The sequence below is a fragment of the Colius striatus genome, chromosome 10, assembly GCF_028858725.1.
Source record: "Colius striatus isolate bColStr4 chromosome 10, bColStr4.1.hap1, whole genome shotgun sequence".
Taxonomy (NCBI): domain Eukaryota; kingdom Metazoa; phylum Chordata; class Aves; order Coliiformes; family Coliidae; genus Colius; species Colius striatus.
This window is the reverse complement of record NC_084768.1, coordinates 19,096,028-19,112,785: the sequence shown is the minus strand read 5'-3', so window position 1 is coordinate 19,112,785 and position 16,758 is coordinate 19,096,028. Positions and strand designations below refer to the sequence as shown.

Below are 16,758 nucleotides of genomic sequence, written 5' to 3'. Positions count from 1 at the left end.
GACCTAATGTGTGTGGTCATGTCTTTCTGTTTATGCGGTTTTTGTCTTGGATTGCCATACATGTTCAAAGGAGTTAGTATTCTGTGTAAACACAAATGATTGTCTAGAAGTCAGCCTTCCTAATTGTGTAGCCTTTTGCAGATATTTTAATAGTGATAGCAATGCTTATTGATTGAAAAACGGTGCTGCCTTGGTATCTTTTCTCTTTTCAATTGTCCTTATTTGTTAAATGCATATGAATAGTGTTAATAGAGTAAGTCAATTGGTTTGGAGTGTAATGATAGGAAGCTACCATTTTAAATGAATCAATCAGGTTATATGACAAAAGCAGCTGGATGACAAGTATTGAAGGAACTAGAGGAAGGCTAATGCCTGCTATGCTGGATTTGCTGTACTCTGTGGCAAGGTGGAAATCCTTTGGCTTCCTTACTTATGAGAGAGCTAAAAGGAGAATGAAAGAATAGCTCTGTGTTAATTTTAATTGATGAATCTGTGTAGCCTGCATGTGAACAGGAGCATGCTCTGTCAAAGAGAATTAACCACTTTGCTCTCCTTGCATAGGCAAGATTAATGATGATCTGTGCAAGAGGAGAACCAATTAAATGCTCATTTTCTTTTGCTTTTACTTAATATGCTGCTTAGCTTGCACTGTAGTTGATAGAGCTGTATGAAGCATGATATTTGGCTAGAAATGTGATAATTCGTTAGGAATTAACTTAAAATGGTAATTCATTAGGAAATACCATTATAAGCACAGCTGTTGGGTTATGTAGAGTTTTTAACAATAGAGCTTATCTTTCTGCTGTTAGTGCTTTGAATTAAAGAGGCAATATGTGAGTGTCCTGAGACCAAGTCTGCACTTCGTTGCCAAAAAACCCAAAAGAGTGGCTAGAAGTTGAATTCCAGGTTTATCTCAGACTTCTGGAATTGCTTATGTTTTAAAAATACATTATTTAATCTGATTTTTTGACCTCTCACTGGTGCTTACCTTTTGAGAAGTAATTTTACTGAGGTTTTGCCAGGTGAATGAAAATATATTTAAAGTTTCAGACTAGCAAAGTTGTTCATGTTGCAAAATGAGCATGCTATTTACACTAATAATATACTCTGTCAATGGTTAGGAGTAGCGAAAAGATCATATGGACATATGTTAAATGGTGCATATGGAAGTCTGGATCAAAGTAATAAAACCCCTTCCAAAACTTAAGGAAGAACCCAGCAGTGTGAAAGTAGCTCGCCTCCAATTAACAGGAAAATTTTGTAAGCATTTGTGTTCTGTTGCCTTCTGCATAGCAGTGTATAGTTTTTCTACTTCGTATGTTGGGTACTAACTATACAATGTTCAATGCAATTAATTTTAGAATTCTTTGCTAGATGCTATCCTTTTCTCGTTCTTTCTGCCTTTTTTTGCTATCTTAGTTTTAAACTCTTCCTCCTTATTTTGTAGACACTGCTCTCCTGTTCACTACTTCTTCTCTGTCTTTACGTCTCACCACTGGGCCTCTCTCAGTGTCTGTTTTCCCAACCTCCACCCCAAATTCCAGCTGTATATCTACAACCAATTGGTCAGGTAACTGTATCTTTCTCAAGTGATAGAGTCTTTGATAGAGCATGCTCTGTTCAGTCCTAGCAAGTAAAGAATTCTTCATCAGTTTTCCTCATTTCTGTATTAATGACATAGACAGGAGGACTGGGTGCACCCTCACTGAGTTTGAGGATGACATAAAGTTGAGTGGTGCATTTGATTCACTAGAGGGAAGGGATGCCATCCAGAGAGGCTTTGCAGGATTGAGGAGTCACAAAGGTTAACAAAACCAAGTGCAAAGGTCAGGGCAATCCCCAGTATGAATATAGACTGAGGGATGAAAGGATTGAGGCCTTGCAGAGAAGGACTTGGGGACATTGACAGACAAAAAGTTGGATGCTGGCTTGGAAATGTACACTTGCAGCCCAGAAAGCCAACTGTATCTTGGACTGCATCAAAAGAAGTGTGGTCAGCAGGTCAAGGGAAGTGATTCTTTCCCCTCTGTTCTGCTCTCATGAGATCTTGTCTGGACTACTGCATCCAATTCTGAGGTTCTCATACAGACAAGGACCTATTGGAGCAAGTCCAGAGGAGACCACAAACATGATCAGAGGGCTGGAAGACTTCTCTTGTAGAGACAGGCTGGGACGGTCAGGATTGTTCAGCCTAGAGAAGAGAAAGCTCTGGAGAGACTTTATTGTAACTTTCCAATATATAAACTGAGCTTATAAGCAAAATGAAGACTTTTTACCAGAGCCTGTAGCAACAGGACAAGGGGTAATGAGACTGAGAGGGTAGATCTAGATTCAATATTTTATGATGAGACTGATGAGACACTAGCACAGGGTGCCCAGAGAGGTTGTAGATGCCACATACCTGGAAGTGTTAAAGAATAGACTGGATGGAGTTTTGAACAACTTGATCAAGTAAAAAGTGTCCCAGCCTTTGGTAGGGATGGATTGGGCTAGATGATCTTTAAGGCCCCTTCTAACCCAACCCATGTGATTCTAATCTCTTACTCCTACTGTACTCTTGAGTGGCAGACAGACAGTTCACTTTGCTCCCACTATCTTACCACTAGTCTTTCAGACTAGCTGCTGAAATTGTCTAGCTTGGGCTTGAGGTCAGTGTACCTTGCATATAAATAAATGTACCGGTACAGGTTAGAGAAGCAGATTCCAAGTTAATATATGGAATGCACAGCTAAAATGGGTGATGTTAGCACCAGAGAAACAGACTTTGAAGTCATGCTGGTGTAATCTAAGTGCTGCTGCTCCCTCTTTACTCCCCCAGATTTCCAGCTTCAGACATGCCATATGTGGGTTTGCGTTTGTTTTGTGACGGTACCCCTGCTTCTGAGGATAAATGAGTACCCTTGGTGTTGCAACTGGAACCTTCTAGACTGTAGTAAATGTTAAGAAAGTGTGTATGCTACCTTGTGGCTTGACCTTTTAAAGCCTAGGGCTATAAAAGAGTCTGCATCTTGACCATGCTGCTTTAATCCTCCCCTTCCTATAGGTGGAATTTTGGAACCTTCTGTCTCGCCCATCACTTTTTTTGATTTATCTTTCTCATGAAGTAGTCTTTGTGTGGTGATCAGTTTCATGGTCATTTAGTTAATTCTCCTTCTGTTTGTGGTCTTTTGGGTTAACTCATTTGACATCTGGTTTTAAGGAGTCCTGCGTTCAAATCCATTCATTTCATTCTTTCTCTTGCATTTTATTTCAATGGGACTTATCTCCCTCAAGATCCAGTAAACTGTGAAGATCAAGGCCTTCTGATGAAATCAAACAGTGGGTGAAAGAAGAAAAAGTTGCTTTTGAAACTGAGACCATTGTAATAATGATCTTTGTAACAAGTTCTAAATACATGATCTGCTAGACTAATTGAAACTGATGTATATCTGAAAGTAAGAGATGACAAATCTGATAGTGCAGGTGAAAGACTGTTTGTAATGTTAATGCAGTTACTCTCAGTAGTCTAGTTTCTTAATGATATTAAACTGCAGATTTTGCCTAAGAGTAGACTGTCTTTGTTGTTTGTCTATAGAAGGTGATACGGTAATGCACAGAATCATGGAATCAATCCATTTCAATGTGGTAGGTGTTCCAGAGTCTCCAAGGTGCTTCTCTTTTTCACTTGCTCTTGATTTGACCGTAAGAAGGACTCTCATCAGTCTTACCTGGCTTCTGAAACTTTCTTCTTCGCATAATAACTTTTCCACTTGATCCAAATCTGTGTTAGAGAAAGACTTCTCTGAATCTTTACCTTTCTGATCAACTGCCAGCACACTTTTCCAGGGAGCAGAATGAACACTGAGCAAACAAGAAAGGTCCCTTAGCACGTGAGACCTGCAGATTCCAGTCTTCTGTAATTAGGAGTTTTTTAAAGCATTGGAGATTAAAACGCACAGACAAAATTACTATTTTCTGTGCAGTTTAAAGAACTTTGATGCTAAGTGTTTGGAATGGCTTGAAAATTACAAATGAAAGGCATTTGCAAAGCAGAATATCTTTGCAGGTTACATTTTCAGACATCACACCTTCTGTACCCACGAGGAACTCACCAAACTCTAGCTGACAAACCACGTATTTTCTACAGTGCTTTTTGTGACAACTTAAAAATTTCAGTTTAGGAGGTGAATGAATTGATGAACATGCTTCTCTCAGAATGTAAGTGTGTGCAATTATGTTGAACTTGACTCTATTTACTGTCTTAAAGGTTAAATGCCACGGTCTTGGTTACTTCAGTATTTGTCAGTAAGACCAGAGATACTGTTGTTCAAGGGCTGGCAGAGAGAACTAGTATGTGCACAGAAGCCTATTCATACCGGTGAAGTTTTCTGAGAATCTTCCCATTTCTGTGGTTTCGTAGATTGCTGAAGAAATCTTTGGCAGAAAGAAAGTGAAATTACTCGTTTTCAGTGTGAGCTTTACTTTTTATCTACTCTTAAATTAGCAACCAGATCTGTTAGTGCCTGGGAAGAACAGTACTGCATCCTTGTTCTCTTGATGCTGTCAGCTCACAGTTTCAAGTATGGCGATTCATAGAGATGATGCCTAAAGGAGGAAGGATAAAAGTTCCAGTAATTCAGGAGAACTATTAATACAGAATCACCTTCTCTTATAATTGTACTTGGAAAGAACTGTGGGGCAGCTAGGGTTGCAGTTTTTCTGTCATTGGGATCAGCAAAAAAAGAAAGATTCATTTTTCAAACTGCTTTCTCGAGGGTTCCAGTTGAATACCACAGGTACTTCTCATGATGTGAAATTGGAAACTTATCCTCTTCGGTTTAGTGAATAGTTAGTAGCACTTCTAATGATTTGGAAAGTCTTCAAAATGCAAACAGTGGGTTTACAGTACCTTGTAGTCTTTACTTATTGCAAGTCAAAAAAAACCCTCTTGTCTACTTGTTTGGTTTTTCTTAACATCATGTCAGAAGTTTAGAAAGATAGTAGTTAGTGTGAATTTTATCCTAGAAAACAATTTGAACAGCTGCAATTCTGGCAATTGTGGCAACAGAGCAGCTGGGTACTGGGACCTTTGTGGATGGCTCTTTTCCCATTGTCTTCTGCTCTGTCTGTCAGGTTCCTAACTAAACGAGAACAGAAGCTGATGCAGCGTCGCCAACACGCTGAAGAATTGTTGGAGTGGAAACGCCGCCTGGATGCAGAGGAAGCAGAGATACGGCGGATAGAAAAGCAGGCTCTAGCTGCCTGGGACAAAGAGCTGCTCAAAACCAAAATAGCCAAGAAAGATCTGGAGGATCAGAGAATTGAGCCCAAAGGTAATAAGAAGAAGGGGCATGTGATGAAAGTAACAACAGTGAAGCATAATTTGACACAGCAGTTGCTTAGGTTCACCCTTTCTTCCTTTTTCGATGTTTTGGTGGTGGTTGCTCTTCTCTGGATACTCTTAGAATCTCAATTTCTGCAACTCCCTTCTGTTTTGTTCCTTTAGTCCTGTTTTATACCTTAGTTAAATGTGAACTCCTCCTTTGCTGGATATCTTCTCAAGTGAGCTGTGCAGCATAGACCCATCAAATGTTTCTGCACACAATTTCTGTCTTAATCTTTTCTGGTAGCCTTCTGAACTAACTCTATTAAAACCGTTTTCCCCCGTAGTGCTGTTTGTCTATCCTGTTAGCCTTACTACTGTCGGTGAAGATGGCTCTTCACAGGAGCTGCTTTCCCCTTGTCTGTGTTTTCAAGAAATTGAAAGCATTTTTTTCTTCCCTCTGCTGTTAATACAGTGTAACTGTTTGAAATCTGCAACTGTGCTGAAGTGTGCTAGGATGTAAATAGAATGAATGCTGCTTTTGTGAGGTGAAATAACTTCTCAGATGTTGGGAGCTACAGCTTTTCTCCTCCTCTGTCTGAACTGGACCATACTTTCAGCATGAGGCACAGAGAACTGGATTGCAGTGAGAGAAAATAATGAAACTTCAGGGATTGTTCTAGAAACAGGCAATTTTCTTTCTTTCCCCACAAGCAGTGTGTCTCAGACTATGCAAAGGGAATTCAAAATTATGACCTGTTGTACTTGTTACTGAAAATAGTCCTGTGGATTTTAGGCATTGTAAGACATTTTAAAGATGTGTGTATAAGTCAGTAAGTTCCAATGAACAAATACTCAGCATGAATGCTGAATTCTCATCAACAGATAAGAAATACACTTGCTTTATATTGTATCTACTAGTAAGTATTGGAGCACAGCCTTGCTTCAAAAAGAGTTCCTCTCCCCAGCCTTTGCTCAAATGTTGAATAATTCTCCATGGCTGCTTCACTAATGCTGTGACTCCTGTGGAATCTAGTAAACAAGAAAATGGAAAACCCAGCTTATTATTTTACTTGTTGCCAGTTGAGAGACTCATGATGAAATCATAACATTAAAATATTTTCTGCAACTACTGTAAAGGAAGCAATCAATTCTAAATTCAAAATCTGACTTGCAGATTATATGCTCTTCCTTGACTTCTTCAGACTAATAGTGGCTCTTGCCTGGTGTGTGGTCAACTGGAAAGACGGGTTTCCCTAATAATCTTTGTGGAGTATGTTGTCTGGAAAAATGATAGAATATCCTGAAAACCCCTTTATTTTAGATGCTCAGCAGTCACTAGGAAAGTTTTGCAGTCTTAAATTGTAGCTTTCTGCTGAACGTGCTTGTTGTTGCTACTCTACCCTTGGCATCTAGGTGAGTATATTAGTGTGTATCAATTTGACATGAATCGGCAGCAGTTATTACTTTATATGCAGGCAGCAGTATTTCTGAAGGCATGTAAGTCAGTGGAAGTTTTTAGGTGATCCTCTCACTATTCCGTCTTAGAAACAGCCAGTGAAGAAGAGTCTCCAGTGCCTTCTTGCTCTCATCTGAACACTGAAACCTCTATCCCAGAAGATCTTGGCAGTCTTCCTGCTGAGTCTGTCCCATCAGAGGCTATGGGCCATGGACAGCCAGAAAGCCCAAATCACAGTACAACTAATGAAGAAATGGTTTATTCTGAAGAGTTCAAGTCCTCTACCTCACCTGGCAAACTTGTGAGTGAGCTTTTTATGCTATATATATTCTTACACTTGTAAAAGGCTATCAGAGAAGTCTCAGCTGTCTCAGTTGTCAAAGCAGAGATTAAACCATTCTCTGAAATGGTTTGCAATATGATTTTAAATTACTGTGAATAAACATTGTGGTTAGATATGTTCTTTGAGATCTTGAGGAGAAATTGCTTCAGCACAGAGTTTATTTTTAAACGTGGGGGTAGTCTTGCAAAATGGTTTGTGTATGTCACGTAGGTATGCAATATTAAGTAGTGTAATGCTGACCCAGTTTACCAGTGTGAATTAGCTGTAGGCTAACTTGTTACCATTGTATAAATTCTTTGAGGCTGTGGAAACTATACTCTGCTTTTCCACTTTGCTTTATTTGCAAGTCAAGTAAAGTATCCTGAAGTACAGCTGTAGGATGAAAAAGCAAAGCTGAGTCCTTTGGGTTTCAGATTGTCTGCTCGCTAGTTAATTCTACCTTATTATTCTATTGCAACTGTTATTTCCACTTGGTTGGTAATTTTGATAAGTTTTATCTTGATAACTTTGCCTTGTACTCAGTGAGACAGAAAATACAGTGTCTGTGAAGTAAAGGAACTCCTCACCTAGACCTATTAGCAAACTTTCCAAGAAAGTATTTGTGAGAAGATAGTGAGGTAAATGTCTAATAAGTGCTAGAGGTTGTGTCCAAGGTGTGTGAGAGGTTTGTGGTATAATATTGCAACAGTAAAAGCATTTTTGAAGAATATTTCTCTTAGATTTTTTTTTGCCTGGCCTCAGAGAAATAGTGCTCTGTTGTTTTACTGACTTAGAATGGCATCTTGCATCTCTTACAGGAAACGGTCCTTTTGGTTTGACAGATAGGTTTAGGATGGGTTCTTGCCTGCTGTGATTATTACCAAATAAGATTAAGTAAACTGTATTGTGCACATGTGACTCAGAACCATGTCAGTTCACTTAGGTAAGTAATAGAGTAGTCTAAGCAAGTTTACTGACATCTAAGATCAAAGTAAGCAGTCGCTTATTACTACTCTTGGTATTTTTGTTTTATCACCTAGGAAACTAAGATTAAATTCTTCTTAAGACAGCTGGATAGGTACCACCACTTACAAGATGTTCTCTAGTCATGCTGTTCTTTCCTTGTAGCTGACTCCTGATGACAATGATCTACTTTCAAACTGACCTTTACAAGCAATTATTTCCTTGTCCTTTTCTTCTCCCATAGTCTCCTCCCAAAAGCAATGTATCTGTATCGAAGCAAGATTCCAGCAAAGGCAACCATAGAACTGGAGGGCAGCTACGTTCACCTGTGAAATCTCATCAGATATCTCACAACTGGTCTGATGAGTCTTTATCTATGACACAGTCAGGTAAGTGTAATACCTACTTGGGTTTAAATTACGTTTTCAAAGCTCTTTTTCCAGACATGAAATGCAGACATAGATGTGAGGAGGCAGACAAATTCCTGGAAATGGCCACAATTTGGGGTTTTGTGGGATTATTTTCCCAGGATGTGATTTGATCACTTCAACTTAAGAAGATCTTCATGGAAGAAGGTTATCTCTTAGAAAGCAATGCAGATTCTTACAAACAGCGATGAAGAAGATGAGTCCTAGTCCTAGAGATTAGTGAAGGTGGTCCTAAAATTTAAAAGTGCCAAGGCTAGCTGGGCTTTCAACAGGTGACACCACAACACTCTTCATGTTATAAGCAAGCAGAATATAATTCAGCAACATACAAACATGATTGTCCTCCTGAAAACAGCCTGGCCTCAGAAGCAGTATAGCTGTTGTCATGGTGGTGTGAGACCCATTGGGCCTGCACTGACATGTGCAGAATGAGTGGATACTTCAGGACATATGCTTTTGTTTTTGGAGGTGGGTTTGAACTGTATGTAGTAAAATGGGGCTTAAGGTTGCATTTTGAGCTATAAAGTATAGTTGAAACTGTATGGAGTCATTATGCTTTTTTATCCAGCGTCCAAGCTGGCTACCAGTAAAGGCTGAGGGTGAGGACACTGGAAGAGAACTGGTACAGGGTGGTCCTTTCCCTAGTGTGCTCTCCCAGTCTGTTAGTCGTGGATTCCAGGACTTCTGTTAAGCTGTGAAGTCTGTTTTGAACATTTCTGTGATTTTAGTCTCTAAAATGTCTTGTATTCCACTGTGCAGTTTGTAGAGCATAATAAAGTACTTACTAGCAAATGAGATAGCATTTGCTTGCTTGGTTTTTTTTTAACTCCCTAAATGATCAATAAGTCTTTATTGGCAAAAGAATTAGGTGGTTCTATTGTGTGTATTGACTGTTGTTTGTGATAGAGGGGTAACTCACATATTCAGTCTTTGTAGTGCTTGTTGTAGCAAGCTTAATAATCTATTCTGTTTGGTGTTTTGATTAATATGTATGCAAGTTCAATAGAAACACAGCAATTTGTAGACGGCTGTTCAGCTGGATAGAGAAATGAATACATAACACCTAGGTATTTGCACTGAGTGATTTGCATTGGGATTCTATCTGGAGAGCAGTTTGCAACACAGTGAAGCGTTCGGCAACGTGATCAAGCTATTTGCAGGTTCTGACTGAGCAACCACATAAGGAAGGCATTAGGAAAAGCAGAGCAGACAACAGTGATCAGGAAAATAAACTCTTGTAAACTAAAAGATTTGCAATCTTTGATTTCAAATGCTGGAGAAAAGTGTAAGAGGTGGGAAGCTGATGAATGGCACTGGTTTCATAACAAATCATTCCATTGTAAAGAGACAAATCTTCTAAGGTGCTGAGTAATAGCGAAGTCATTGCTATGTCAGTCAGACACCTGCGTAGACAAGATCGTCAGAGATGAAAGCATGTGCAGATCTTTCCCTTATGAGTTGATCAACAGAAGCTATAATTATATAGTGGGCACTTACTGTTTGGGAGGAGCTGTTAATTCCAGTGGCATCATAAAGTACTCCTGATTAGCTAGTGAGATTCCATTCTTTTTGTGCTGGCATTTTATTTTTTGTTTAAATTCTCTGAATGGTTAACAACAGTTAATGGAAAAAGAATACAGCACTTTGATTGTATTTACTGGCTGTTGTTGATGATTAAATCCTTCATTATGGTGATTTATGTCTTGAGAAATTATATTGGTCAGCAAGATGCCCAACTGTTCCTGACAACTGACCAAATAACAACGATGACTTACTTTCTAGCGTGTCCAGTAAAGCAGTTGGCATTTATGAGCACCCAAGCCTTTTGGTCCAGAAAACTTTATCAGTAATATTGAGCATTAGAAAAGCAAACCAGCCAAGATCTTTCTCTTAGGAGCTGCAGCTGCTCCTATATAAGAGGAAAGGGGACATCAGCCCCAGGGAGGACCTTCCAGTAAGACTATGTCAGATAAATCTTTTTTTAAGAGTTTTTGATACTTAATTGTGGTAGCAACCAATCTGGAACAAGGGTCTTGTTTTGCACTATGTATGTTATGCAGAAGAAAGAGATGGACATAATCAGATGGGCAGAAGAGAATAAGTAATGAGACACTGAGGCAGTCTGAGAGACTAAGAGGTGGTTACAGCAGAAATAATAAAAGTAAGCAGAGTTACTGGTAGAGTGGGGCTATCGTGCAGAGAATGGAACTAAGTATCTGGGGAGACTGTCCCAAGAGAAAAGAGGTAGAACAACATCAGAAGGACTAGAAGGCCAGGCTGCAGGGAGTCCTGAGAACAGAGAGGAATGGAGACTATCTTCTTTTTAAGGATAATGATTAAGAAAAAAACTGTTTAGGTGGAAAATAGCTGCAGTCATTAATGGCATCATAGAAGAGGCTATAAAATTGAACCTGGGGCAAAGCTATTTCAGGTAGCTTTCTGTAAGCTGTTATTGAATAGTCCACCACTTGTCTAAGCTTGACACTTCTTCTGTTCACCCTGAATAAATTGTCATCCTGAGGCCTCACAGCATCGAAAATCTCTGCCATGTTCAAACTGAGATTCCTTCCATCTGTTGACCAGTCAGCTCTCCACTTCGTAGATATCTTTAGTCTAGGTGGCAGAAAATCCAAACGGGCCAGGAACCTAAACTTTTTTGGAGTCCACTGTTCTAGGTGAAATTCTTATCAATTAACTGTACCCCATGGCTTGAAACTGTATCTCTTGGTTGTAAACAAATATTTCAGATGCATTTTTTAACATATCTTGGAGTTGTCGTGATTTTAAACAGTCAGATAAAAATAATCTCTGCAACAGATGACCTGATAAGCAGTTAATGAGGTAGCTGCATGAACATTGGTGGTTGATATGAACGAGTTTAACAAGTTCATATGTATCAGAGCCTTTCTCTTCTAAACAAAATAAGATGTTACGCTTTTTCACATGTTTTACAGTAGTGTTGTGATTCTGAGATCCCACTTTAAGAGCCTTATTATGAGAAGTTTAACATGTTGATATTAAGTTCTTTGCTATTTTGCACCATGTTTTTTGTATTTACTAAATGGCTGTTTATTGCTGTGCACAGAACTGTTTGGGGAGGTGCAAGCTTACTACAATTATACTTTTTCAGAAACCACATCTGATCAAAGTGACATCGAAGGACGGATCAGGGCCCTGAAGGATGAACTACGGAAAAGGAAGTCAGTGGTTTACCAGCTGAAAAAGGAACAGAAAAAGAGACAAAAGGAGAGACTCAAGGCCCAGGAAGCCAGTTTGATCAAACAACTGGAGGTTAGGAACAGTAGGAAGAAGGGTGAAGCTATCCTTGGACAAATGATTATGATGTAGATGATGATGTCAGAATATTGCATCAACAGCTGTGAAAGACATCTTGTTGTGATAGAAGTGTGACTGTGTTCTGACTATTTAACTGTTTTCCATAGTGAAGTGGAGTCATGTGAAAATGACATTCCCTTTTAAAATTTATATCTTGAGTGAGTTACTAGCAGTGTTCCAGAGGGCTTATGTGTGTTTATACACATTGGCATCCGAGCTTGCATTGGAGAGTGATGCTCATGTAGTTTGTTTTTGAAAGTGAAGTATTAACATTTCTAGGGTTCATAACTGTAGAGCTTTAGGAAGTTAGGTAGATTGCATTACAGAAAAAACCAAAAATATCCTTTATTCCTTCAATAGGTTTTGATTGGTGAATTGTAATTATGTTTTAGTAGACTAACGGCCATAACCATTTTCCATGTACAGTCATATGATGAGTTTATCAAGAAAACTGAGGCAGAGCTGAGCCAAGACCTGGAAGCAGCACCCACAGCCAAACCTCAGATTAAAGCTCCATCTTCAGCTGCTGCTGAAAAACCCAAGATCAAGGCACCACCCCTTCATAGGTAACTGGGATTTCTTCTTCCTTTTGAGCCGATTCTGAAACTACAGTGAATGCTGTTTTAGAAGAAACCATGAGTGCAAGGAAAGCTGCTAAGTGCTGTCTTCTTCAAAGCACTGGACTGCAGCAGTATCTTGTTGACCTATTTTCTGGTCTCAGAAACAGAAAAGGTGTACTGTCCCTGTACTTGTATGCACCTCACTTTGTTGTGCCCACCCTTTCAGGTCCTATTTCAAGTTCTTTCTGAACAATCATTTTCAGTTGTGCAAGCAGTGTGCCAAACGGATTACAGGCCTGAAGGAATTTTTTCCCATTTTTATCACTCATTTTGCCTGCTGCACCATGTGAGGCAGACCTTTCGTCTGTGCAACTTGAAGCTGGTTTAGATCTTAAGTTTTAAAAGTAGAGAATTCAACTGCTTTCTGTGCTTGCTGCTATATATTAAACATTTCACTTTCTCCAGCAGATGGTGCAATTTTAGTGCATTCAAGTTTAAAATAATATATCTTTTCTTGGAGTTTTGGCTTTAAAAAAGGCTGGAGGTTGATTATTCCTTTAAAAAAAAATCACTTCCCAGGCTCTCCTCTCTGTCCCTGTTCCTATTTTCTAAGGTTACAGTGTGCTGACAGAGAAAATTGTTATCGTTGATGTGGTATGAATTTAGATTCTTGTATTTCCATCTGTTAAAAAACACAATAAGAAAAACAAAACAAACAAAAAAACCCCAAAACCAAAACCCAGCACCCTCTCATGTAACCATGATTCACACAGTATGTTTTTTTCAAATCTAGGCCTGAGACAGCTAAGAACTGGAAATCACTGGCTGAATCAGAGAGATCCAGAGCATCTTTGGAATCTATTTCAGAGCATGCAGGTATGTAACTGGAAGAATCTGTACTACAGATTATCGTCTTGAAGACTGACTGTTTTAAACTTCTTGATTCAATGGGAGGTTTTAAAAGACCATGCAGACTTCATAAAACCATAATAGCCAAGATATATTTTTACTATTATTATTTAGTAGGTGTCTGCTTTTGCTGTTTCCTCTATATTCAATATTTAGTTTTATTCTTGCTGAGGCTTGTATGAAACCATAATTATGTGACAGCCTTTTTCTTTTCTTTATTTTCTATTGCTTTATTGCTTGAGTAAAGTAAGGAAACAAAAAATAATGTAGAACTTAGGAATAGGGGATTTTTGAGATACTTTTAAGTTTTGTCGTTAGCTACCATTCTAATCTTGACTGTATTTGGGGCTTGCAAACAAAGAACTGAGCCCTTACCTTGGGCTTGGTATTGTATGACATTGTGAAGTACTGGTACAAGGAACAGAATTGGAAAGAAAGTGTTAGAATCCTGGAACTGAGAGAACGTTGCTCATGTTCATAGGACAGATAGAAATACATGTTTCCAAGGCACCAGTTGGTGTCTTCTTCTTGATGTTAATTTTGTTGCTTACAGCTGTAGTTTTCAATAGAACAGCACAGGCCATACAATTTTCTGTAATTCACTTCTTATTTTCCTCCAAGATGCTGTGTCATCAAGAACTGAGAGATCTGTGTCGGTGCACACCAAGAAGGTAGCTGTGACAGATGTTCATGCAGGAGAACCTTCTGGAGCATCTTCTGGTTTAATGTCACCAAGGACTTCCAGAGCAGGCTCTGGTGATTCCTTAGAAAATGTACCCTCATCATGTCTCCTCAATGACGTGAAGGACATTAGCAGGATATCTCATGAGTCAATGAACAATGTGGTAAAAGCATCCAATGATGAGACTGCCTTCAGTCATAAATCTGACATACAGGAAGACTTGGAAAACAGAAAATTCGAGGAATATGAGATTGAAGGTTCTCATATTAAGCCTTTGGAGAGTTCTGATGTCTTGTTGACATTAGATAAGGAACAGGAGAGCTCACTGGACATCCTTTCAAAGAAAGTCCTCCATTCTGAAAATGAGCACTCTCAGAAGGAACTCTTTGGCTTGGCTGTGGAAAGTCATCGTAGTATAGAAGAAATGTTAGAACAGAGATTGTCAGATAAAAATGCTATAACTGGCCCAAATCTAGATGAGCATTTTCACCAACTGAGCAGATCAGCAGAGGAAAAAGGTTGTCTGCTTTCAGAACAACTCCTTAGTCAAAAGGAACTATCATACCTTGAAGACTTTGAAGGATCCTCTTCCCAAAAACAAACATCAGTTGAAGGAACACTTCCCGAGGAACGTTACGAAGATGACTTTGAGGCTTCCCTTCTGTCTCCCAATGCAGATGCCCAGTCACTGGCAGAGCAGTCACAGCACACACTGACCAGCAGAAGCAGATCCACCAGCCTTGGCAGCGATGGTGAAATCAGTGAGTGCCTCAGTGACAGATCTCTGTCTCTCTCTGGCAGTATGCATTCAGAGAGGTTGTTAGATCTGAAGTCCCCAACAGAGCTTATAAAAGGTACTGAATGCAGATATGTGGAGCAAGAACAGGCCTCTGCCAGATCACCACTGTGGGCCTCTGCTTTGATTGCAGAAGAAACAGATAGTTTGACAGATTTCAACATTGGTGATAGAGTACTTGTGAGTAAAGTCCAACCTGGAACATTGAGATTCAAAGGGCTTACTAAGTTTGCCAAAGGGTTTTGGGCTGGTGTTGAGTTGGATAAATCTGAAGGGAACAATAATGGGACTTATGATGGTATTAAATACTTTGATTGCAAAGAAAAGCATGGTATTTTTGCTCCTCCTGAAAAAATCTCTCACATTACAGAAAGTACTGATAGCCATTTAGACACAAATAAGGATGAAGATTCATTTTTCGATGACAGACTGGAAAAGCAACACAAAGCTGAGGATAAAGACAGAGAAAGTTCCAAACCTGGAAAAGAAGATGAAAGCCATAGCAGAGGTGCAACAGAGAGCTATTCCCAAGGTAAAGCTCCGACAGACACAGCTATTTCAGAAGCCTCAGCTGAGGAAAGGATTGATGAGAAGTCATCTTCTAAAGCAAACAGCATAAAGATTTCTGCAATTACTGAGTCACTTGCCCAAAAACACTCAGTGGTGGATTATCTGAAGCATGCTGTAAAAGAGGCAGCCAGCTTTGCTTCTGTCATTTCTGGTACTGAGGATGAGATTTCTGCTGTTCAGTTGGATGACATCTCAGATTTCCTTTCTGAAAAACTGGAGAGGCAGAAGACACTGGGGGAAGAATGTGCTGAAAAGTTAGATGATCTCTCTCCCGAAGTTGTGGAGAAGGCTGCCACTCCACTTCTAGATTTGCTGACAAAAGAAAAGAACCAGTTAGAAGCCCAGCTTAGGGTACCACTTAGAGAGGAAGAAGAGTCAAAAGACCAACTGGAAAAGGTCAGCTTGCTGGCAGACAGTTTACTCAGAGATTTTGTGAAAGACACAGTCAATCAGTTACAGCAAATAAAGAAGATCAAGGATGAGAAAATCCAGCTTAGCAACCAGGAGCTTTGTGATGTGAAGGAGGAATCCAGTACCCCATCCCAGCAGGTAGAAAAGCAGATTCCCAACAGATTGAATAACTTCTTTCTAAGTTCTGATTTAGAAGATGAAAGAGAAGAGCTTTCCTCTCCAGACATGTGTCCCAGACCGGTGAGTATCAGACATCTTGAACTCTTTAATTTAAGAGTCTTTGACTGATGATGACTGAATCTGAGGAATACTGTGTAGCACCAGTTTGTTTTCTCCCAGGTTCTATCTGGTGATATGGAGATTGCCTGTATGTATGTCTTACATGTGTGTTCTTGTGCATCCCAGTTCTCAGCTCATTTTGGTAGCCCTACAGGCTGAAAGACATTTTGGCTTTAAGTTGCATTCTGCTTCCATATTCAATTTGTATTTAAACCTTACCCTCAGTTTTTATTCTAAAAATGGTAAAATATAATAGATTGTAAACATAGTCCTATTCTTGATACGAAATAGTCATCTTCAAACATAATTACTGTTGAGGTCATTACAGTGTCAGACTATTCTGTCCACTAAGTAATGGATCACAAGTGGTAGAAGTTGAAGCTTCCTCCGAGCAACCAGTAATGGTACAGATACAGGCAGGATGTGGCCTTTCTGCTGAAGGTCCCAGTAAACCTCTCTGCTTTGCCATTGATCTCAATATATTGTCATCATGGAAAACCTCACTCTATTTCACCAGCATGAGCACTTAGCCGTCACCTACTAAGAACTTTTATCCTGTTGATGAAGGTCTGAGACAGCTGGTAACTGAAGGTCTGAGACAGATGGTAACTGAAATTAAAAGTTGTGTGTCACATTATTGGTTTTTAAACCATTCAGCCTTTGGTAAACAGTTAAACATTAGGATAGCTGGGTAGGACACGGTCTTTAAGCTCTGTAGGAACCCTCTGAAAGCATTCATCA

The 16,758-nt window shown here is 39.4% G+C and overlaps 1 protein-coding gene across 10 annotated transcripts in view; it reads left to right on the top strand.

The window, feature by feature from the left end:
- Positions 1-16,758, top strand: part of CEP350 (centrosomal protein 350) — a 76,711-nt gene that overhangs the window by 47,466 nt on the left and 12,487 nt on the right. For all 10 annotated transcript variants that reach the window (XM_062004284.1, XM_062004285.1, XM_062004276.1 and 7 more), the window contains 7 exons: positions 5,113-5,312; positions 6,851-7,062; positions 8,291-8,435; positions 11,605-11,765; positions 12,237-12,376; positions 13,164-13,246; positions 13,901-15,978. In XM_062004284.1, the coding sequence (XP_061860268.1) occupies positions 5,113-5,312; positions 6,851-7,062; positions 8,291-8,435; positions 11,605-11,765; positions 12,237-12,376; positions 13,164-13,246; positions 13,901-15,978 (3,019 nt within the window). The remainder of the gene's footprint in view (positions 1-5,112; positions 5,313-6,850; positions 7,063-8,290; positions 8,436-11,604; positions 11,766-12,236; positions 12,377-13,163; positions 13,247-13,900; positions 15,979-16,758) is intronic.